Below are 25,921 nucleotides of genomic sequence, written 5' to 3'. Positions count from 1 at the left end.
CCCAAACTAATATTTATTTAAGTAACATCTTAAATATGAATAAAGAAGAGAAACTCAAGAACAAAAGCCCGAGACTGAAAAGAAACCCAGTTCCCTCACCCCATTCACGCACTCTTAATTTTACTCTATAAGTAAACACAAGTTGACAATCATGAGCAGTTTTAAGAAATAGCATCCACTTTATGAACAGAAAACACATGTATGTTACTTGATGTTCAGTGGTGAGCATTTCAAGAATATCTATACAGACATTAAATCAATCCATAACAATGCTTCCATGTATCATCAATAAGTCCTCTGTGTTCTTTAGTCTAAATGTGATCATGCTGCCATGTGAGACAAGCATGCAAACCATTCTGCTTCATTTGGATCACCTAAAATTATACTCATATTACACAACATCATTTCAGTATATGAACTAAGTTCCACATCTGATTGTGAAATCTCCAACGTACTATGAATGAGTTTATATCCAAATTGTGTGCCTGAAGGAGTCACGAAAACCTGTGTATTTTTTTTAAGCATAGCAATTTAAGATTTGAATCTACAGCCTTGTAATTCTAGTCCAACAGTGCCATCCACTGCTTCTCCAAATAAAAATCCAAATATTAAATTCTTATAAGGTTTCAGGAAAAATATGACATTATTATTGTGTCCTCTTAATATTTTACATTATAATTGTCAGATACAGATGCAAATGAAATTTGTTTAAAGAATATCGAAGAATAAGAGCTTACATGAGTTATTACTAGACCGATCTGCAAAGCAAAATCCTAATTTTGAGAATAATTAAGTCTCAAATACTAGATTTAACTGGATCTTATTTCTAGCATTTCTTAGCTCCCTCCCCAAAATCATAAATATATTCTCATTAAATATATCTACTACTATGACAATCCTCTTTCTTATGGCCCACTGTAATGTAATGAAAGACACCTTGAAGGTGTAAATTGTAATGGAATTTGCTTAGGTAGAGTACTGAAAACTATTGTGCTGAATTGCATTGAATACTCAGGGTCTGAGCTTCTGGCTAGGTAATGGAAATGGGCTGCAGTTTCAACCTAATAGTCCTTTGCAGTCGCTAAATATCTGCTCCTTGTTATATGTTATTTCTAGCCTAAGAATTTTCACAGCAGCTTTATTAAAAGCTTTAAGTACAGATTCATTAAATACTCTGTTTTTTCTAATGCTTTCCTCAAATCTTGAATGTCAGAATCTCTATCTTCACTCTAATCCAAGCTTTTCATAGATCCAAATAGGATATGAAAACCTTTTTTCTTTTTTTCTCCCGTCAAAACCTCTGTGCTGGGTTTCAAATGCCTTTCCTCTGAGATTTTCAGGTTATCTGGCATGACCTGGCTTTTAGCTGCTATTATAGGCCTGAGCTAATAGATTTTACTGCAGAACTCTCTGGCTTTTTACCAGCAGTTAGCAAAACTACTTCTGTTTCCCACTTCTTCATCTGAAAGTGTATGACGCTGGAATGTTCTTGAAGTAATCAAATTGGCCTGCAAAACCATTCCTAAGACCTAACAATTGCATCCATTGCCAGAATTCTAGCTCCATTTTTCTCCCTTCCACCGTTATATTTTAATGTGAAAAGAATACACAATATCTGCCTGTTCTGCCAAATCAAAGTCATTTACTTACCAAAACCAGTAAATTCCTGTGATGTGAAATGTTTTCAAATCCATGTGAAGGGTGTATTTGTTCAATTAATCCAGTTCTATCGCTAACTGACAAAGAAATAGAAGTTATTGACCCATATATATTCAGCGCATCTCATAGAAGCATTCAGTCAGTGAAAGTCTAACCGTAGTCCTTTAGGACAGCTTTCACAGCTGGGTAAATGTAGCTCTTGTGACCCAGGTTTTACCATGTGCTTTTCTTACCTCCTATTTTCCATGCTTTAAGACTCTATATTAAGGAGTAACAGCAGTTTAAATCTTCTTTGGCTATAGGTAAAAGTAGAAAATATTCCATTTTTAAATTTTCTCCACTCTTCTTATTCTCGATGTCTTGACCGCAGAACTTCATTCTCCACTTTGTATATAAGTGGAAATATGTAACATTTGTTAAGGGAAAATAGAGGTTTAATAACACTAATTACTAAGTAAGGAAGCCAAATCTGGACCAAACGGGTCTGAAAATGCAAGGTGAAGTTCCACTTCTGCCTGTACGGAGGAAGGTGTTTTCTGAAGAGCTGCCTAGTGCATGCCTAGTCTGCCAAGTGCATGGCTGGAATGGAGAGACATTATTTCAGCAGTACTGCAACCATTGCAGCTTAGAATTAGGAGATCATAGTATAGATGTTAAAAGCCCTTTCTTGCAGCCAGTAGGAGGCATGACAGGCTTTTAGTCAGCAGTTCAGATTTCTGAGGACCTCTGGGCTACATTCAAGGTAGAGATGGTTTAAGTCAACAGAGTTGGATTTTGATAATCTCTTCCATATAGCTGATTCCTTGTCTTTCACAAAGCAAATTGAATTTCTGTGTATAGATTATAAAAATAAAGGAATTCATGTTCAGAGACAATATATATTTTAATATACCTAAGTACTTTTTTTCCCATCGTCTTGCATTGCACTGTTTCAAATATGTGATGGAAAATATGTTTCTACTATATCACATTAAAATTATCATTGAGGTTTAATGTAAATAGCAAGATTAGTAAACAAGAAACAGAAACTTATATATATGTGCACTGGCTATTCCATATCCATACAAGTACAGTGAGTTCTTCTGTACCACTTATTTTATGTGTTACTCAGTTTATAGCATTAGCTTTGAAGCACACACAAAAAGCACCAGTGTATTGAAACAAACTGGAAGATTTTATGAGTTTCAGCATTGTGCAAGTTACAGACAGGGATGCAGAAACACATAGTGAGAACAGTGTGTTGAAAGCCAAGTACATTCTCTAGAAAAGTTCTCAAATATACCACTAACCAGCATGAAAAGGAAGGTACCTTGTTAAGAATTCTGTCAGCCAGAGCATTATGCCCATTTTTCATATCATATATGCTACATCATGACATGACTTTTTTCTTATCCTTATTATATGCCTAAAGAGTATATCTCCCAGTGTATTTGTGTAAAGCCCTGAACATCATCTGCAATAGATATAGTTTCCCGTCTGAAAGAACTATGCATAAGGCTTGAAGAGTGTTTTACTGGTGTTTTGCCTTATAGCACAAGTCATTCAATCCCATGCCCTCAAAAAGCTGATCATGTTCTCTAAATAGCGTCCTAGCTTCAGTCTAATGGAAAAATATTACCACTGCTTGCAAATTTAACATAAGCATAGCAATTTTGCAAGTATCCCTGCAGTTGCACGGAAGGTTTGCACTCTCCTGCATCTTTGCAAAACAGAGTGAAAAAGCTCACAGACACCACGCGGCAACGCAATGGAAGGGGAAATAAAATACTGCTCTCCTTTTGTCTTTGTTCCTGGCTGCTGCTAACATTTCTGTTAGTTAGCTCTCCTTAATATACACACAGACTTACTACTAGGGACAGTGATTACCAGTCACCTATTTCAGAGACAAAATACTGAAAACCTTGTTGATTATCTCATTGAGCTGTTTTAATAGTAGACCTTCATATAATGTTTTATCTCAGTAATATCTTATGTACCGCTAAGGTACATAAGATGCTTTCCATCTACTAGACTGCATGAAACAAAGATGTTTTATAACTGCAGCTATTAAGGAAGCAACCAATCAAAAAAAAACTCAGCACCACAGAACAGAATTCTGCCCTAAATCAAGCAAATAGCAAAGCTTTGATTTTAATTTGATAGATAATTGTGTTTTAGGTTTGGGAACTAGGCGTTTATGTATTTATAACAGTGTGTCCCAAACAGAAGTGCTGTGTGTTGCTACTAGAGCATAGTCCCTTAGTAGAGATAAGAGTTTAACACAAATATCCCGATGTTAAGGCCATACTGCTGTCTCACAAATGTGTATATCCTGTGGGTGCTGCCCTTTGTCTGGTGTTGCTATAGGCATTGATCTACAAAGAAATAGAAACAGTTCCTCCCACCAGTTACTGTTGCTGCTGAAGTGAAAATGATGTATGCCAGTTCTAAAGATGTGGTGGACAAAATGAAATTTTTACAGAATAAAAAAAAACAACAACCAAAAAAAAAAAAAAAAATAACATGGTGCAGCACACTGAACTAGTTGGAATTGCACAGTAAAAGACAGTGTAATGGAGAGTAAATCTAGATGTTCTAATGACATTATTATATTGACAAATTTATTATTTATATATAATGGGGAAAATGCTTTTAAGAAACATTTACACAATACATCATGTCATATATAGGAGATTTTGCCTGTGTAAACACTGCATAAGATCTTCCTTCTGTATGTCTCAAAACAGCAGAATTTAATTTGAAAAGATTACTGCTTCAGAAAGCAAAGCTAATTTCAGGCAAATGGGTCTCTTGAAGCAATGATCACGAGCTTTTGAGGCTTTCTTCTCTAAATAAGTAATCTCAATAGAAATTAAAAGAGTTACCTAACTACTGGAATTACAATATCTACTGTAAAATTATTTTAAACTTACATCCTACTCCTTCATTCTCTGCACTAGAGAATACATTTTTTAGCTGTCTTATTATGTCTGTGTACAGTGCCTGTTTCCAAAGAGCTGATCTTATTTGGATCTGATAGCAAATGCTTAAGTGGCAAGCAACAAAGTTGCCTTCTAGCAAAGACATAATTTGCCCATTCTTTGGCCACAGAGTGCAAGAAATCAAAAATTAGAAGACAGGCTTTGGACAAGTCTCATGGTTTGGAAGCTCTAAACTTTAAATATTAGGTAAAGGTTAGAAATGTTGGTGTAGAATACGCAAGTACAGGAGGTAAGATCACAGTGCATTATCATTGGCCTGCTAGTATGCATCAAGTTTTTGTTTTTCTAAAGAGTGTTTGGTTTCTTCCCAAGGCTTTAGAATTGTTTTATTTTCAATTAGAATTTTTGTGAGCAAAATTTTCCTAGCAAAATTAAGGCTAGCATATATGGGCACAATTCCTCAGTGCAGGGCATGACTCTTTAGAAGTCTGACAACTGGCATCCCGTCTTTAGGCTGTGCAAGCAGATAGAGTCAGAATATGACTTTTCTTGCATAATGTGTGCTTGAGTTAGGTATTGCAAACTCAAAACTAATCTAAAACTTTCCAGACATAATCCAGGCCTGAATGTTGAGACACGATGTATTTTTCACTTATATGTTATCTTACAAATGCCTTATCTTACTGTATTTCGAAAGCATAGAATGGCTCATTTAGCAGATTTCATTATTTCATTAGCATGTCATACATATTTAAATTCAATCACCTTTTGCTTCTTACCTTATTAATTACATTTTTCTATTGAAATAGTTTGATTACCCTCTTCAGTGGCCTTTCTTAAGAAACCTTTGCTTACATGTGAATATTTTGAATTAAGGATAAATGAAATTCCTTTTTGCTGTCAAAACCAAATTGTGAAAATGCATTGCATGGCTTTGAAAATCAGTACAGTCTATTAGCAGACCTGTCAATATAAAAAGTGCATTCCATTTCCACCTCTTGCTCTAATAACCTTTTCTATGTTACTCAGAGGCCGTTCACATAATCAGAGTATATTGTCAGCTTACTGGAGTTGGGGAAGCATGAAATGAAAATCGCGTTAATATTGATCCAATTCTCTTACTTGCAAGTGTCCTTGATGTCCTTTCCACTGAGCAATAACTGTTGGTGTGATGTAGTTATTTTCCTCTCAGCTGTTACTGTACTTCTATAAAATGGCTGGAAACACAGGGAAATTTTATTGCTCTTAATTATTTTTCTTGTGTATCATCTTTGCCTGTTTAAGTGATCCACAGCATATGAGAGAACTCAGCTTCTTTCTGCAATTTATCAAACTACAGTATACACTGAGAGGCTGCATTTCAAACTGACAGGGATTTGTAAAGGTCAGCAGTCATGAAATATGAATCCATTCTTGTGTGTACAAGTTACAGTGGCAAACTACATCTTAATCCAAATATAAACATTTGGCTGTTTTAAGCTCCCGTTAGAAGGACTTCTGGTTCCAGTCAGGATGAAGACGGCCCTTCAAGAGCCTGAAATGCCTTGTGTCATGTGCTGGGCTGGGCATATCCAACTGTAACCCCCTGGATGTTTGTGATGGCTGCTGAATCAGTGCAAGATCCTTTCTCACATGCTTAGCACATCTGAAATCTCAAATAAATACAATTATAATATTAACAACTTCTAAAAATTGATCTCATAACCACTCGGAACCTCAGTTTTTCTATCAATAAACAATAAAAATAACAAGTGTCCAAGGTGGTAACTTCACCTTTATATTTATGTAGGTCAGTAAACAGTAATATACAACACTTCGATTACAATTATTTCTTGTTTAAGAAACCCTCAGTTTCATTTGAGAAGTGATCATTTTGGCCTTGCCCTTATTCTCAGTCTCCTCCTTGGCGTAGTTTTTGTCAGTCTCATTCGTACAATGCAAAACATCTGAGAAGTCTGAAGAGGAAAAGCTGTACAGCAGTATTTATTTACAAATGACTCACAATAAAGAAGGTGATTTGGTCAGATTTTAGACATAGAAGTTGGAGAAAAATGTATGGCATGCCTCTGATTACATTTTCAGGTATTTATTATAGAAAACAAAAATGTAATTTGGTTTTACTTTTGGTGGAAGCAAGTTCCAATACAAATGTATGCGATTTTTAATTTTTGCACAGTTTTCGTAGTCCGTCTCCCTCATTTCTTCAAAGATCTTTAATAATGAAAATATGATTTAGATTCCTCTGGCTTTTATTAAATCTATTAAAACCAGCTTTCCTTTAATAACAGTCACTTCTCTGATTCTCTAGGGAAACTCAATTATATGCCAGTCAAAACTGACAGTTCCAGAAACACATTGCAATTTAAATAACAACTCTAGCAGACACAGGTGGGGACAGTTCATGGTGATATTCCAGCACCGGTCTGCTGCTCCAAGCCAGAGGTCCGGTCTCTTGAGGAGACCCAGAATACCTGGTGCACGATTCCCATGGAGGGATTGGCAGCCCTAGGAGGGCTGGCTCTGTAGACATGCAGAAAGATATTAGGCTGGGGTGGAATGGTCACCATGTCGATGATTTAATCTCACTGGGTTTTGTAGGGGTCAGTTTACAGACTCCCAAGCAGCTGCTCTCCATAACTATGATCGCTGCCAGGGTCCCGGTGCCTAATCGAGTTAGTAAAGATTAGCAATGAAAGCAGGGGTTTAAACTGTTAGGATATATAAAGCAGGAAGATTATCTCGCAAAGCTTTTTTCTAAGTGTTTTGAACTAATAATAATGTTGAATGGACAAAAAAGGTAGATAATAGTGTTGCATTTTAATTCTGTGTGCACATAAGCTTGATTCTTTCTGTAAAAGTTAAGGTTTGTGCAATAAACAAAAAATATCTTCCAAGAAAAAAACTTGGTTCTTTCAGACTCTGTTGAGAAATTATATTCTACCTGTGAGATAATTTCATGGTTCACATCATGACCTATTGAGTAGTCTTTTTGTAAGGAATTAATTCTGAATTCCTTTATTTAATAAAATATTTAAAACTACCTTAGGTGATTAAAATTCAGCAAAAAAGCAATGTTCTACAGAGCAGTAAGTACCAGTGATCTGCAAGCAGGAAAAAGCAACTTTATCCTTAAAAGTTTCTGAGGAGAACTCAGCTTCACAAAAACTGTACTTCAGCTGCTATAAAAGAGAGTTTTTAATTAAATGCAGCATTTTACTGTAGAGAGAACAGACTTTATGTCAAAATGCTCCTTTAGAAGCCACATAAAACTGTAAAAGACAATATATGAAAAAGCTTTCTTACAGAAAAGAAGAACACCATCCCATGAAGCAGATTTCCAGATGTTTGGAAACATTAGAATTTCCTGTCAGTATATTTAGGTAACATTAAAATGAGGTTAACTTTCCATTCTGCCATCTCTCTCCAAAGATCAAAGAGCACTCACTGCATAAATTGCCTTATCGGTAATTCGTTGAAATAAACTATGGAAACAACTTTATAAGAAGCAGTAGTCTCCTTTTGTTGGTTATAGTATTACCGAGCAAACTTTTCTTAAAATTAACCATATCTTTAACCTCATTTTTTGCTAAATACAGAGAAAAAAAATTAAAACACAATATTTGAATATACATATATATATAACAAATGGATAGAATTAGAGAGAGAACTAGAAACTCCTTTCCTGTATTCAACTAAATCATAGTATTTAGTATAATGTCTAACAAAATGACAATACATTGGCATAAATGTAATCAACAATATGTTGTGTTGGTACTGCTAATTTAAAAATTGTATTATTTTTTGTGGGTCTGGACACTTATATTGTCTTTGAAATTTAGATTGCATCTCTAGAACCTGTTGTGACCTACAGAACCCAACAGGGAATTTATTGATTTAATTGAAAACAGAGAAGTAAAAATTCAGATGTAACAATAACCTCCTCAACATTTTTTAAAGTATTGCCTGTATTCAAGATTTCTAGAGGCTGTAGCTGCAAAATCACATGAGACTCTCCTGTTCTTTGGAAATTATTAGGGTTTTGTGGGGGATTGTTTTGGGATCTTTCAGTCTGCTAAGTAATTTCTGTTTAAGGAAAAGTAATGCTACTGGAAGAGAGATTAGTAAATTCTTGGCAATATTGTACAAGTTTACTGTGCAGCTTATATAACCCTTCAGACATATAAAATGCACACCTTTTCATGGAAGTTGAGATTTTGTAGAGTGGCTGTTGGTTTATTTAATTTCTTTAAAAGATGAGCTCTTTTCAGTTATCCTAAAGCTACTGTAGGAAGCCAGTTTTGAACATGCACATTTTAAAAAATGAACAAGATGATAACAGGTGCAACAAAAGATGGATTTTTTTGAAATAGCTTCTCTAGTCTTATACATTGCCATGAAATATCTTTAAGACAGAGCCTTCAAGTTTTAAGAAATTAAAGCACCAACTTCCCGTAGACTTCAGTGCAAGCTGAGTGACATATTTCCTTTAACTCCTTTGAAAAATGTAGTTTTAAGAATTACCATGATGCTTATTTCAAGGCTTCTTTTCAAATCCCAGTCTAGAAAAATATCCCTTTAGAAGGATAAGGACAAGAACTGATAGCAACTGCCAATTCCAGTTCTGTGTACCCCAATGTCAAAATGTTTGTCTTGAAAGTGTATCTAGTTTCTTTTTTTTTTTTTTTCTATTTTGATGGATTTGAAACATTTTCTAATTAGACTTAGGAAATTACATTAATACCATTCTATGTTCTGTCTTTAAAATACAAATTCCTTGTGTCCTAAAAAGATATTTAAATGAAATATCTGGAAATGAATTTCATTTCTTAGTAATTTTGCTGGGACTTTGAAAAAATAATTTGATTTTTTTTTTCAAACACACTGAAATATAAAGTATTCATTTATTCATCTCTTCTTTTTATATCATTGTTAACAATACTAGACATAGTTTTATGTCATATAATTTTTTATTCAGTTTGTTGTCTGGTTTTAAAGAGACAAGTTGTTTTTCTTATTTGGTGAGGTTCTCTTCTTTTAAAACCTTTTTGAAGTTATCTTGAAATATAAAAATAGAACATCTGTGACAGATCTGTTTTGAACATATTTCACATTTCAGGATTCAAGGAGATCTGGTGGTCTGTGGTCTTCGCTTGTTAATTTCTTGATGAATGGGTAGAAAGGCCACGAAGTGCACTCAGTACAGCACGTCTTCCGAAGATAGATGATCTCAAATAAATTCTATTCCCAATCAGTTTTTGATTTGTTAGGTGTTAAACCATTTCTTTGTAAGGACAGTGTTTACAAGCCTTGTAATGAGACAGCCCTGTGAGACCTTACTCTTCTTGCTGTAATTTTGATAAATGGAACTCTAATTCATAAAGGATATAGTGATTGAAGGGCAACTCTGGGTCTCGTACACTTTCATTTAGATAAATGTTTGGTACAGTATGGCAAAACTGAGGTGCACTCAACAAAGTGATAAATTTAAACAACAGCCAACCCAGAACTTTTTTCCAGCAAGACAAAGAAGTTCCATTTACTATATTTCTTTTAGATAAATGTATGTTTAATATTATAAACCAGAATGGATTTTAGAACCATTTGTCTTGTTGCTGAGCTCCAAATTTGCCAGCCTAATTTAATGCCTTCTGCTCTACCACTTTTCTTACATTGGTGTCTGGCAATATTTCTATAACCCGGTAACTGGAACCTTCATCACAAGGAATTTAAAATCCACTGAATTTCAGGCTCTTCTGATGCATTTTAAGTGTCAGGAATAATTTGGAGCTTGGAACTTTTTTTCTTTCAATTTTAAAAATATATCTTCATGCATAAATCATTTTAAAGGACTGTCACTAATCTAATCAGTTACTACAGAAATGGCTGACTCTACGATTACTCCAGATTAGTACTTTGAAGTAATTCATTTGAAGATTATCAGTTTTTATAAAGCTCAGAAACTTCAGTTAACACTCACTAGAACTACCAAAAATGAAGAGAACAGTATTTTTGTGCTTCCGTCATGCTAGTTCATCTCAGGTACAGTCTTCTTTAGTGTCAAACACTTCACAGCAGGAACTATTACTTGTATCAAATGAGGCTAAACTCCCTTGTAGTAAACATAAGGGTAACAAGATCCTGCTCTAGCAATTAAATACTTAGGACAATTCTGATGTAGTAGAACTGAAGGTCTGTTGTGTTTTTCCAAAGTCCTGCAATCCTTGCTCCTTTTTGTGAATTGGGGAAGAAAAAACAAAACAAACAAAAAAACCCACAAACAAATAAAAAACACACATGCACACACACACCAAAAAACCCAAAACAAACAAACAAACAAAAAACAAAAGACATGCTTGGACATAATACTGAAAACTTTTCCAACTGGTAGTTACTTGATTTCATTTGAAATTGGGTGAATAATGACAGTTAATTGTACTAAGTAGTAACCTGTGCAAGTGAGGTAATGATCACAGCCTAATAATGGAACACAGCAAAGCACAATGTATTAGTGCATATCAGCATCAACATCGTTTTAATCCCATCAGTATCAGTGTGGACCTAAAGGAGAGAGCATTAAACAGGAGGACTAGAGATACTGTCCTTCATTTTGGGCTTGGTGAAAAAACGGAGTTTTTCTTGCTTGTTTTTCTTTACCTACTCAACAGTCTCAGAAATAACAATTGAGGTAACAGCAATAGTGTACGAAAGTTTAATATTATGCAATGTAAAACATGAGGTTGTCTCAGCCTGAGGTGGAGACCAATATCAAGCAACATGCCGACAGGGATCTTGGAACTGCATATACACGCTAACAGAAAAATATACCTCCACCATTTTTATTTGTATGGTGTGACTCTCCTGTGTACACACTAATTAGAAGATTCATATAAGTAGGAAATAAAATCATAAGACCTTCCCCACTGTTTGTAATAACAAAACTTCCTGACATATCAGTTCATTCCATGCATCTGCCTTCACTAACCTATCTGCTTACTATATCCCTCTTAGTTGTCCTCTATTAATATGAAGCTGTGAGCCTTACTGGGCTTTACCTTATCATTTTACATCTGCCATAATAGTATTCTTCATGTTTATGTTCAGGCATTGTAGAAGAAAAACAAAATCCACAAATGCCTGGTTTTCCTCAGGTTTCCCCCACCATTCTGTAGCTTAGTAAGAAGCAAATTTCCAAAGTATCATACAGAAAGGAGAGAGAATATTTGGGTTTTATTTCTTGGTTGGCAGAACCGAAGATGCCCAGATCTTGTATGGTCCAAGGTGAAGATGCAGGGTTTTCTGTTTAGGAAAAATACTGAAAGCTTTCTTGCCTTAGACTACTATGAGTCTGTAGTACTGAAATAAAACTAATGACCTCTCCTCAGCTAAGAAAGAAACATTGTGCAAATATCACAACAGTAACATTTATTGTATTAAAGCTATTTATGATTCTATCATTTGACCACACTATGATTAATTTCTTACATCATGCAAATAAACTCTGGCAAGCACTAGTAGGACCTTCCCAAAATGTAAGATGGGATCTCTCCTACTGTACAGAACTGTCAGTCTGAACAGAAAAAAGTCAGTTGTAGACAAGAAGGAAGGGTAAGGCTCTCCTGTGAAGTCCTTTGGCACATGTCCATATACCAGCATTTTTACTGTTCTCCTTGAAAACACACACACAGGCAGACACCAAAGTTCCCTCACCGTGCTTGTCTTTTTTAGTATTTTCTGAGTCTCTGCCTAGCCTACCTTGTTGTTACTGTACATTGAGATAACCAATCCCTTACTTCACCATCCTGTCATGCTTATCTCTCAGATGAAAATTATGACAGATTTTGAATTTCCAAAAGCAACTCCTTTATTTAGAGTAGGTGTTTGAGCTCTCAGAGCTTCGTCAGAGCCAGGACAACAGGAACCCAAGATAAACACTTGCTGAATTTCTTGCAGGTGGAAAACTAATGGAACAACATTGAACATAAAGTAAATAGCAATTATTAAAAGCAGAACAGTCTTTGTGCAACAGTTTTTATTTTATTCAAGATATGTTTTGAAATACAGAATAAGGCTGCGTATTTTGTAAACCTTGATAAAGTTTTAGAAAATGTTTCTTTCCTTTTTGTTTCTTTCCTTTTCAATAAATATGATTTATACTGTATTTTTTTGCTACTTTGTTGTGGTTGTTTTATATTTATAATATAATTCAACTAAATTCACAACATTTGTAATTTTTTTTTAGGCACTGAAGAGGATGTAGTGAAATCAAAGAAAACTTTCCGAAGTCAAGCTGTGGTAAATCAGAATGCAGAAACAGAGCTTATGCTGGAAGGAGATGATGATGCTGTTAGCCTGCTCCAAGAGAAAGAGATTGACAACCTTGCAGGTAATTATATTTTTAATTGCAACTAAGATATGAGCCAAAAGGCTCTTTTAAACTTGCCAGTTCTTGACCTTTGTGGTTAGTGTCTTAATATTGACAGCTAAGTATACAATTACAGATTCTTTGTGCTGTAGATTTAATACCTTGTCCTACTAGGGAAACTGATTACAAAGCATGTGCCCATTGCATAGTATTTCAGCAGAGATGTGAGACTTGGCAGTGCCTCGAGTACTTTTAGTACTGCCCGTGACTTGCTGAAAATTCTGTTAAACCATGGTGAGAACGTCTCATTTTTGGTCAAAATGGAAAAGTGGACTAATTCTGTAACTCGGGGTTTTGTGAGTCAGTGTGGTTGTGCGTGTTCATGGCTTGATCCCAAGGGCCACGCAGCTTGTGGTGAGACACCTGCACTCCCACTGGCACCCACTTCTCTCCGTGATGGAGTTAAGGGGGATCTGCAGAATCTCAACCCATCTGTCACAGCAAGGGAAAAAGTTGCCTCTTGTAAACAGGAGCTAAGAAAGGGAAACTGTAACCAAGCTATGACCTATGTTGGTTATCAAATGAGCTGGGAGTGAGTCCTCTGTGAAAATGTACATGAGAGATCCCTTCTGCTCCTTTCTCCTGGTGTGAAGGTGTGCAGTGAGGTCTCAGTTCTATCTTCTAGCAGGTTCTATTGCAGTTTTGTCTGCAATCCTACCTTCCTGGGGATGTAGTCTGAAAAGAAAGGCATGTTGAGAGTTGAAAATGCACTCATCTATCAGATGAGATAAGAATGTGAGAACTGTGAAAAGCCATATGAAATTTTTATCTTTTTAAAAATCTGTATTAATTTATTCCACTAAGGGGAAGTTTTGTGATGCCTCAGTTGGTTTTTTTTTTTTCTGCATAATGGAATTTCTAAAATAGCTGTCTTCACTCCTGTACTTTCTTCTGATGACAAAGTGGAAAGTTGTAGCAAAGATAAGATCATAAATGGACAGTAAAACCAAACCAAACAAATGAACAAAGGCAAAAAATGCCTACATGAAAGTTAGCCTCATACTTTGAAACTAGAGCAGAGCAGACGGGGGAAGTAAATGCTTTTATTTGGGAGCAACCATCAGTATATGATTATCACAGTTAATATGTCGGCCTGCTTGCTTCCTCAGTCTGCAGCTAGCTGTTGCTGAGACACTGCTGTCTTAATAAAATAGTGTGTCAAGTAGGACCATTAGAGGGATAATTTGATCCATGTCCTTTTCTCCTTTAGAACTAAAACTCAGCACTGCTTTGGTTAAGTTCTGATATCTAAGAACAGTGCTTCCAACTAAATATGCATACGTTGCTACAGGTTAAACTCTGCAATATGCATTTACATTGAAATATTGATTTGAACTGCAAAGTGGACATGAAATTTTCTTGTCCAGTCTGGAAAAACTGAGAGTCAGCTATAAAATTCTTATATATGCCCCAACACTGCCATTTTGTTCAAAGACACCAATGCGATACAATCCCTATAGCTACATCCCTCTGCAAAAACCTGGTATTTCAATGCATCTTTAATACATGCAATGCACCCTTTTACTTGAAATCACTACATATATGACATCCCCTGGAATTCTAGTCTTTTTCTTTTACAGTTTCTAGAAATTGGGAGATATTGTCAGTATTAGGAAAAAAAAAATAATTATTAAAAAAAAAAAATTAAAAAAACAACCAAGCTTTTGAAATATTGACAGGATGTGTCCCCTAACAGTGTCAGAAATTAGCCTTTGTGTTCCTTGTCCCAAGTGTGGCGAGGTAATGTGCTAATGTTGCTCTATGTGTACCAAAAACTGTGAATGTGTCAAAAAGAACCCACATTCCACTACCACCTTTTTACTGTCATCTTAGCTGCAGTCTTTGCTGTTTGACTCCTGCTCATTTTTGGAGCTGAAATGATTTTGGGAGTTAATGGTCACACATGGTATTGTATCTGTCTTCTGTAAATTTTACCAATCAGTGAAAAAATAATGAATCCTTCCATACCCTCTGTTTCACTGCATGATTTTGCATAGGTTTGCATTTAATGATTTCACTGTTTCCCACAGTTTTTAGTATATACAATGTGACTCTGAAACTTGAGTCCAAGAACTGAAGTCAAGAAAAGCAGGAAAGTGGGTTTTATACTTAAGAAGGTTAGAGCAATCTCTGACAGCTCTGAAAAGCAAGTCACAATAAAGCCACACTGTACATTCTTGTCTAATTCTAAAGAGTTATGTAGATTCAGTGTATGTGATCTGGAAATCATTGGGATATATCAAGTTATAGTATATCACAGCATCATTATCTAGTTACTGTTCAGAGTGGAATGACACACAGGAATTTCTATATTCAGATATGCCTCCAATTCAACTTTAAAGCTTAAATCAATTTAAACCTGATTAGCAATGATTTGGATTGTCTCGGGAAGGGATAGGAATTAAACAAAATCATTATAAACCAGGTTTAAATTGATTTAAGATTGTCCACATTTAACTAAAACAATTTAACATTGTTTATCCTGTGAAACTAAGGCACCTTTTAAAAAGATGAGACCTTAGGTTTTATAAGACTTTTAATTAAGAGAATATAAATATTACAATATTTTGATTTGTGGGGTTAAAACTAAAAAAGGGAAAGTTTGAAACAGATTGAGACTGTTCATACGAAGTTATCTGTACATACCTTTTGTTCCAGAGAGTCTTTATAGTTTTTCATCAACCATGTGGCACAAATCAATGTAAAGTTCACTTTGATAAATTACATATGGGATGGAAAATTTTTAAATACTTATAGTCTGAATATTTTTATTATATTATCTTAGTATTCCATATGTTGCAGTGGCAATTGGTCAGATTTCATTATATTAAGTAGTATTTTAATAAAATATAAAAATCAAATTCCATGTTATTATGGTCATAGAATTATTACTTCAAGATTTTTAACTAAAGCAGTATTTTATCTGTCTTACAATATGAGTTATCAAAAGATGATGTTCTTGTTTTAGCATTAACGTATTAAAATATTTTTACATTACATTTTTCTGTTTCAATTTTAGCTCCTTTTCTTCCCAGACTGTTCACTTCAAGAGGCAAGTCACATCTGTGTTAGAACTAATGACTGACATAGCCCAGTCAGTTTTAACAGTGTTCTAATATATTGCGAATCTGTGGGTAATTTAATCAAATCCACTGTAGTTAGTTGATATTACTAACTCTTCTCCTTTTCCTTTTCTATTTTGTAATGCTGAAACAGAACTCTTAATACTTACCTTTTCTCTTAAGAGCCTGAGAATGCAAATTTGCTATCCGTTTGTCTTCTGCTTAGTAGGTGATTTTTTCAAAGTGAAAAATATGTGGATGTATTCTAATTTTGTCAGCAGGCATTCTCAAAGAAAAATATGTTTTAACAGACAATTAATTTCCTTTCTTCATAGTTTTTTGTTTTGTTTTGTTTTTAAAGCACTGATCTTGCACTAAAATAGGTCATAAATGTTTTTAAAAATAGAATAAATGTTGAACCACTCAGGTTTTATGAATTTTACGTTTTAGAAATATGTTCATATGTTCTGTTTTCTTTGTTATGAAGTTGCAGTTGAATTGCTGAGAATAGTTTGTGCACATCCAAGAGCAGAATTTGGCCTTAATGGCATTTTTGAAAGATCCACGTTGTGTAACTGGAGCAGATTTTAGCTATTTTGTCATATGGCTGGTAGCAACAGCAAGTAGGCCCCAGCCAAGCAAAAAGTATCCCTGACAAAGTATTTTGCTACTCTCTGAAGTGTAGTTTCTAGAAAGAAAAAAGGAAATAAAGATATGAGGCTTTGGGTTATTTTAGGAAGATAAAAAGCTTTGGCAGGCATCTGTCTGGTTACTTGCATGGGCTCAATCAACTTCCTCACAAGCCATGGTGAGTTACAGCTTCACAACAGTCTTGCAAGAATAAATACATATTATTCATTCCATTATACAAGGAGATTGGGTAACTCATCCAAATAAACCAAAGAAAAGCCGCTAACTGCCTTTAATGCATCTTAGTCTTAACATATCTTAGCCTTCACTAGTGAACTTTCCCTTCTTCTTGGACAACTGTCTCTAGTTGGAAGGAAGCCCCCCCACCCCAATGCAAGTGTGCCAGGAAGGCTTGAGTAAGTTACAGCGACCCAGCACTGCATTAACTTTTAGCAACTGTCAGCTTCAGTGTAGAAATATTTCTAGAAAGCAGCATTACTACTGCTAAATAGGAGCTGATCTTCCATCCAAGCCCACATGGGTAGCTAGTCCGCATTGGCTTGAGGACTAAATGTGATAAGCGAGACTTCTTGATAGTGTGCAGAGTGTAATGACTTACTGCCCTGCACTAAAGAACACGTTGGGTCATGAGGATTTGACAGCTTGTATTATTATTATTAATGAGATATAAGACCTTTCACATCCAGGTCATCTGTTTGAAGTCCAGACAAGACTGGTGGTAACCAAACATTATCAACATCTGTTTTGTGGCCTATGCAAAATAAGCCTTTTGTCTCATTTCAGACAAACTAACAGAAGTCATCACTATTTTGAGCGATTTCCAACTGAAAAAATATTTGACACTGTCAGTAGAGGAAATTAGAATAGTTCCAAAAGTTCTACTACATAGAGTTGCATTTAAAATTGTATAGCAGTACCAAAAAAATCAAATAAAATAAATAAAATTAGCCCTTAGGGAAATTTTCTATTCTGAGTTCTAACAAAGGACTCATTTACATTTCTGAAATTATTTTGAAGCCTTGCATAGAGTCAGATGCAGTAATAAAACACTAACACCCCCGAGGAGTGGCATCTAACACCACAAAAAGCCCACAAAGTAAGTATTTGGGATGGAAAACTGAAATACAATTGACTCATCTTTATATATATATATATATACATATATATATATATAAAAATATGCATTTATTATTTATATGTATATGCATTTAGTTACAGTAACATTTCTTATGGCCAAAATCTGACATTGAATTTTCTTTACAAGAATTGACCAGTGTAGACAACCTCTGGTAAGCAAAGCTGTTTGCTACTTTTTCTTACCTAGTCTTAAGGAGTAATGGAGGGAGTAATTGTTTTTCCTTCTGTTGCCATCTCAAAATGTTGTTAAGGTGTATAAGCTCTTTTTTTGTTTGTGTTTTTGTTTGGTTGGTTTTTGGTTGTGGGGGGGTATTTTATTGTAGTTAAACACTAGGTTTTCTTAATTAAAGAAAACAACAGTAACTTTGGACTCTACTAAGAAGGCAGATTTTTTAATCATTAGGTTTCGCAGGGAAAAAAAAAAAAAAACAATGAACCAAAACAAAACAAAAACAAAACAAAACAAAATCAAAACCAAAAAAATCATTTGTTTAGGACCAACCAAAGTTCAGTTTGTTATGTTATGTTATCTTCTGTAAGAATAATGAGTTGAAAGAAAGGACCAAATAGCACATTATATTGTCTCCAGTACTGACTACAGCCTATCCAAGAGGTTTTGGAGGAAAGGAAAGGGATCATCTTCATCCCTCTCAGCTCCTGGACAACAAAGAAAGACAGTGGTTCTGAGTGGCCTCATCTTTCCTCTCCAACCCTTCTCCTCCCTCCCTGGTGTGTCCTCTCCTGTGAGGGTGGGAGAGCCCTATGCCCATCACATGTTCTCCTTCTGCTCCAATGTTTGGCATCCATACACCAGTGGCTCTGAGTGGCACTGGCCATCTGTGGGGATCCAAGGGGGACAGAAAGCAGGAACCACAAGGGAAGCTCAGGAAGGGTTGTCACAAACTGTGCAGTGATGCTTCCTAATAATTCTCTCTCAGCCTCCAACACCTTGCACCTCTAAGGCTTCCAAAGTCAGAGGTAGTAGTTATTCTCTTTCTTTTTTTCTCATTTTCTCTCTCACTCTTCTCTCATGAACTCTCTTTCTCTCACTGTCTTTTTTCTCTGTATGGAGGTAGCTAAGGTACCTTAAGATTTTCCATGTTTTGTATATTTTTCTTTAAGAAAGTATATTTGTACATGTGCACACACAAATATGTCAGTTAAATAACAAATATCAAGATTTCATTAGAAAACATCCAAAAAAGTCTTAATATTTCTCCTACCTTTTCAAGCTTCTCAGTGGAAACTATTCACTGAATTCAGCATCACTCCTATGTCGTTTTCTCCTCTCCAACTCAATTTTTCTTGCAAATTAGCATTCAATATAGGAATGCCATTGCAGGGGGTTGTCTGTTTCGGGAAGGGACAGGAACATGGAAAAGAGTGGTTCTTTTTCCCTTTTTATGGTAGACATGTAACCACACAAGCCTTGCACGTCCAAAAATGGAAATTTAATTCAAACAGATTTCCATAGTTTCTGCTGATTATATATTCAGATTTCGATCCTCAACTCTAAGTATAGAAAAGAAAAATGTATTTGTATGAGTTTATTTTAGAGGATAGATTCAGGCATAAACTGAAAACAGTTATACTTTTGATATGTAGTTGGCTTTCACATTGAAAACAACAACAACAAAGAAAAATCCCCACAGTTTCTATAATATACTATTTTTAGACATCTAAGTGCTTATTCTAATATTTTTTTCCACATTACTATCTAAAATAGCTTAATATTTTATAAGGTGGTTGTCAGTTGCATATCACTGCTACTAAACACAGCTTTTAAGACCTTTTCTCTTTGTACCTTATTATATCCCATTCTTAAGTTTGAGAATTTTTGACATTTAAAATGGCAGCTGAATTTCCTGCTTTCCAGGAAAAATTAAATTTATTTTAATAATAATATTTAATAAAAATATTTATTTATTTAAATTGATTTAAAATTACATCAATTCAAATGTTGTTGTTTTGTATTTATGGAAGGCTATGAGAGTGCTTCCTGTGCACCTACTGTCCACTCTTACCAGTCTACTTCAATTTCTTTTTTTTTTTCCCTATTAATTGCAAAACTGTTTTGATTTGAAACTTCTCAGGCTGCAGAATTAGGCTACAGTGGAGCCTACAAGTGCACACTTGCCTAGTGCATAGGTCTGCAACTTCTCCCTTTTCCTGAAGTACCACAGTCTGGGTGGAACTCGTTAGCTGATCAAAGGTCAAGCTGGTGAGCTACCTAATATAGAGAAGAGAGACTGCAGAGAGACAGGTCTAGACGTAAGCAACCAGACTCCACAGTTCTGCACTTTATTTCATCTTCACTACGTAATTTATTTCCATATGAAAATCCCTATTCTCCAAAATTCATGTAAGACTCTATAGGGACAGACCTATGTATATTAGTGGTAGGAGTGTATCCAGAACTTCTGCTGACCTATGGACAAGATTTTTTGCTTTTGTCGTTGTTTTGGCATTTGTGTTAAAGAAGCAAGCTAATAAGTCGGTCAAGAAGACCATTTGGTTAGTCTTGCTTTCATTGTCCAGAAATTGTACAAGAGGCAGCCTTATCCAGTACATTGGATGGCCCTCACTGGCAGCCTATTACATAAGTGCTTTTGGCTTAACTTTCTAAAGAAATTAGGTTTACGTGGGCATTGTCTATCAGCCTCTATCTTTGTAACTTCTGAACCTGGAAACCATTTTGAACAAAATTTAACACAGGAGTAAGGATTTCAGAAGCAATAAAATTCCTTCACTGAAATCAGGTTATTACAGAAGAAAGCCTACATGACAGAGCCTGCCACATCAGTTCTCCTTTTGATAGGTATGAGAGAATCTATGTGAGAGTCTTCAGAAGTTCCCTAACTGTGGGAAAGCAAACATGCAATCAGCCAGCAGACAAACTTATACTCAAAAACATTCTTTATCCATTCTGGTGTTGTTTACAGATACTAATATTTTCAGAAATTTTTGAAGTTACAACTATTAAATCTTAGATAACTCTTCCAACTATACCTAGCAAGTTATATGCTAATTCAATTTAATTCTTTCTTCCCACACACATATAGGAGTAGCTAACCAAATAAGTAAACTAAAATATCATGAACTATCTGAACACAACACTACAGTCTCAAGAAGTATAAGGCTTACAGTTTATCCTGAAAAGCTTTTCCAGAATGGAGATGAGAAGAAATGAAAGCTGAAGGCTCACATCCTTCACTTCATTTCCAATCAGCTGAGCTCTGTTGGCATGACAAGGTGCACAAGCTGGACTGTATAGGATACCCATCAAGTCTGGTTCACTCAGACTTGCAACTGGGATTTCATCCCTCCTGTTCCTGACTCATTACGAGTTCCTGTATCAGTGGTATACTGCTATAGCAAGATGCACCCAGCTTTCTCCTTTCTTCTTCCAATATTCATTATGCTTTTCTAAAATGTGTTTTTTCTGTTATTTTTTGAGTAAATAGACAGCTATAGTGGTTCCCACAGAGAGGAAAACTGTAACTTATGTGGGCGAAAAGAAGTACCTTAAATTTTACCAGAAAATTAGGAGGAATCTAGCGTGGGTCACAGTGCATTAGTGTAGTATACTGCCATCTGGATGCACTGCTTAACAATCAACTTCTTAGTTCCCAGACTAGCTTGAATTACTCAGTCCTTCCAAGGTATAGCTTCAGGCAGAGCTCACTGTATGAATCTAATTTTGAAGTGGCAAATATATGCATTGCGGTAGTGAGGTCCCTATCCCAAATATTTAAGTCTCTAGCCAGCTGTAAATAATTAAGGGGAGTCTTGATTATTATTAATACTTGGTCATCTGACAGGTTGGCACTTGAACACATCCTGGAACAGTACTAATCCCACGTAAGCAACTCGGAGTTTGAGCACAGTTCAGAGGTTCTCATGTATGCTACAGTACAAATCAGACTTTATCTGCAAAAGGAGGCAAAAGTTGATTTTCTCAGTTGCTTTAGGCTGTTAGGCACACAGCTAATTGTTCCATGGTAAGAAGATATCTAGGAAGATTGACTTTGGTACAGTTTTGAGTTTCTCTCTGCATATTCTGTAACCATTGCAACCATTTTATTAAGTGGCTGCCTTCTATCTCATTTTGAACAATATAAAGAGATATTTATTCTCAGGAATATTGCAAAACACATTTTCTCTCAGGAAGAAGTACTATTTTACATTTCTCTTTCAATGTGACTAGGAAGGTATGGAATTCAAATAATAATTTACCTATGGAGGTGCATGCATCTGTTAATTCAAATATTTGGAAAGTGTGTGTACATTTTAGAGAAAACTACTCTTTTTCTTAAGCAATGTTATCTTTAATTATTTTCACAATTTCATGAAAAAGATGCATTTATTTCTTAGCATTTTTTTCACAGTTGTAATACTTAAGATTATTTTTATTTACATTTTCTTTTTAATCAAGCACATTTGTTTGCTGTTATGGCACCACTTAAGAGAATTGAGTTGCTGTAATTGTTTAGTTATTGTTGAAAAAGACCATTGTGGTTGATCTTTGATGTTAGCAGTAGTGTTACATGCTTTATAGAGAAAAGGGGGGAAAGTGGGGAAAATTTTGGATATCAGGGCCTATCCGCACTGGCAATGACATTTAAACAAACAATAAAAATCAATCCCTCCCTCACAATATGAAACATATGATTGTGCAAGAGTAAAAAGCCAACAAAGTAAGTTTGGATATCTCTGAAAACAGGGGAAAGGAACTGGGGTTATTATTCAGTGGGGGAGGAGAAAAACAAGATTATGGTCATGTTTAGACTTAGATTCTGGTTTCTGCAATCAAAAAGTTGTGCAAATTGTTCTCTTTATTGAAACTATTGAAAGTGATACGTAAAGAGAGCTGTATATATACATTCTTATAAAAGCCTTGGCTTTAGTGAAGGAATTATTCCCTGTACCTGCTATAGTGGAGAACAAATTGAGGGCAAGCATCCTCATGTAAGTTCAATATATCTACTGCAGGAGTCTTTTTTTCAGGGTAGTTTGGATCAGATTTATGACAACAATAGGAACAAAAAGTATTAAATTGTATGAATCGGTTTTTTAGGAAGCTTACCTTGTTTGCTAGTTATTTCCATGGCAGTGCATGTATTATATTAATGATGTTAATTGGTTGAAATATTTTTCTGACTATAGGACTTTTCTCAGAGGCTTCTGGTGCCTATGCGTGTTTCTGCTTGTATGCTACGTGATTTAAATTACAAGAAACTGAAGTTTTGGTGTGCATGAGTGTGTGTTACGCATACATGGTTTCAAGTATAAGGATTTGTAGTAATTTTAAATGCAAATCGGTGTCAGATGCACTTGGCTTCAGAGTTAAAGTGCTGAGAGAATTTCAGTTATCTTATTTCAAGGACATTGTAAGTGACTTTTAATAATTATTCTTACTATTTAAAATTCTTGTTTATTGTATCAAATTACAAAGTGTAGTTTAGGAAAACTATTTTACATAGTAAAGTTATTGGTTTCAACTAATCTGTTCTGTATTTTCTGTGTTAAACAGTATATGAAAAAAAGATTAAGGTATGGTTTTTTTCTTTTAAAATAGTGTCAGATAATTACCTGACACTATAGACCTTTTATTTTTTTCAGAATAATTACCTGTAGATTGTAAAACTAAATTGATCTAGACGATTGGATATGTTTTGAAAATATTTGTCCCAGATCATATTTTTTAATCTATAAGCAATCACCAAAAATTATTTTAGAAGTTAGACTTACAAGTCTGCAGCAAGTAAATTGCTTGTTTTCATAATTCAGCAGATAAAAGCATATATCTTAACCTATTTAGGAGTAATTATGCCAAATCATCTTAGGAAATATGCTTCTGGTGTAATTTGCAGGCTCATTAATGTAACGCATCTTTAGCTCTTACAGTTAAAAATGAGAGTTTATGAAAATGAAAATGTTTGAAATAACACGACAAAATACAACTCTTCTGGAGCTTTTCTTAAGAGGTGTAGTTTTACTGGTATTGATTTAGCAGACAGCAAACTCTTTGGCCTGATAGAACTTTTCACTTGCATTGACTTTCTTTGCTTGAACTTGAAAAATGCGAGAGCTAAATATGAGGACTGAAGTCTCCGTTTAATAGAAATTAACGGAGGGGAGGACAGAGATTACATTCTGCGTTTGTTCACTGGGACCTCCTAATCCCACAGTCATTTACTTTTGGAAAGGAAATATTATTTTAAAAATGTATATGCGCGGTAGCGTTTATTTTAGAAATGTGAATCACATGTGCCGACTACAGGGATCAGGCAAAGCGGAAAATTCTCCATTTGAAAAGGTTACAAGACCTGTGGATCTGAAGTGATCCTTGGTCTGGTTTTAAGGCCAGAACTTCTTTGCGAAGTCGCTGTCTCTCCGCTGTGGGCCGCCCCGATCGCTCCAGAGAAGTTGGGAACAGGCAACGAAATGATCCTTGAGAAGAGATGCTGTTCCTTAGAGTCCCGTCATCTGACAAGCGCTCTAGATGCGCGTCCCCTCCACAAACCCCAGGCTGTTGGATGAAGCGGAGCAGCCACAGGTTGGCTTTTCCCCCGGGGCTGGAAGGGAAGCGCTCTCCGCGTTGCCGGCGACTCTGGACGTGGGCGGGGAGCGCCGGGCAGCATCCCCGGGTGCCGCTGCCGCGGGGCAGCGGAGCCACGGCCGCGGGCAGAGCCGCCGCGCTTCGCTACTCGGTGGCCACAGCCGCCCTAGGAATGAATATTTACATCTCCTGCAAAAGCGCCGCCGCAGAGGGGCCGGCGTGGGGCTGGTAGCCGGAGCTCGAAATCTTCCCCGCATGCGAATGAGCCCATCCCGGCAGCTCTTGGCTCAGGTGTGCCCGGCTTTTGTTTCATTAGACTATCAATTGGGTTTGGGAAAGGGACCCAAAGCTTCCCGATAGCTCGATGCCATATGGAAAATCTGCAGTATTTTGATTATGCTCTATGTAAACATTTTAATATCGGATCCTTAAAATCCAGAGACTATCCCAAAGGGGATTAAAACATAATCCTCTCTCTCTATAGCTGTAGTGGATTAATTTCGTATTCTCTCAGTGGCTGGCTTGCTCCCTGAAGGCTACAACAAAAAGACTCAGTGCTCCTTAAACATGCTGTGGAATTGGAAGTTGTAATTGGAGATTTCCAAAGGACAAGTGTAAAAATGACACACTGTTAATACCGATTTTTTTTTTCATTTTGTGCTTTCAGGAGAAAAAAAAAAAATCTGTGAAGATTTTTGTAACTTAGTTTGAGCACCTCACATCATTTGAGCACTGCTTATTATGCTTCTACTTCTTTTAGCAGAAAAGAAAAGAAAAAAAAAAAAAAGGAAACGTTCAAACATTTTCTCGTCTGGAAAGTAAAATAGCGCTTACTCTATCGTATTTTAATACCTCTGAGATGTTTACCTTGCAACAAATCTAAGGTTATCATTTGAGCAGAACATAGGGCAGATGTCAAGATACCGGTGTGGGAGCTCAGAGCCTTTTATCGGGAAAAGAAGGAGAAAGCCAGAAATTCCCTACTGCCTCTGCATTCAATAATGGTCTAAGAAGTGAATGTTCCCTTTTCCTCCACATCCACCACCCTGCCTTTGCAGCACTGCCCCCTCCTCCAGAACGTGAGTGCATTTCGCTAGCACACCCGCCAAGACGGGGTGCACCTATTGTCTTCTCCTGGATGTGAGATTATAGGGTTTGGCCTTTTGACCATTAAATAGCGCTGGCTTTATTTTTATTTTAGCCACACAACACCAGGGAAAAGAGGTAATTGGATTAAATTGATGGTCTTCCTTCTGGGATTTAGCAAAGCCCGCAAACGCCTCCTTAACATGATAGAATATCGGGTCATTTCCAGGACGCATCTTCCGAAGGCGCTTTTCTTTCCCGGCCCGGGAGCCCGTCACCCTGCGCCGGGCCGAGCGGCGGCTCCCGGCCACGCTGCGGGGAAGGGCTGGGACACTGCTGGAGAGGGCAAGTGCTTCTGCAGGACAGGGAGCCGCTGTCTGCCCAGACCCCCCTTCTGTAAACACAAAGCAAGGGGGCCTGG

The 25,921-nt window shown here is 36.1% G+C and overlaps 1 protein-coding gene across 4 annotated transcripts in view; it reads left to right on the top strand.

Moving 5' to 3' along the window:
- NBEA (neurobeachin) overlaps window positions 1-25,921 on the top strand; it is a gene marked incomplete at both ends in the record, with an annotated part of 484,059 nt that overhangs the window by 303,633 nt on the left and 154,505 nt on the right. For 3 of the 4 annotated variants that reach the window (XM_080363323.1, XM_080363325.1, XM_080363322.1), the window contains one exon: window positions 12,820-12,963. In XM_080363323.1, the coding sequence (XP_080219449.1) occupies window positions 12,820-12,963 (144 nt within the window). Of the gene's footprint in view, window positions 1-12,819; window positions 12,964-16,021; window positions 16,055-25,921 lie in introns of all 4 variants that reach the window. The other variant, XM_080363324.1, reaches the window with a different exon arrangement.

This window comes from Nesoenas mayeri, assembly GCF_963082525.1.
Source record: "Nesoenas mayeri genome assembly, chromosome: 1".
In the NCBI taxonomy this organism is placed as follows: Eukaryota; Metazoa; Chordata; class Aves; order Columbiformes; family Columbidae; genus Nesoenas; species Nesoenas mayeri.
The sequence above is the reverse complement of the archived record's forward strand: the minus strand, read 5'-3'. Positions and strand labels throughout refer to the sequence as shown.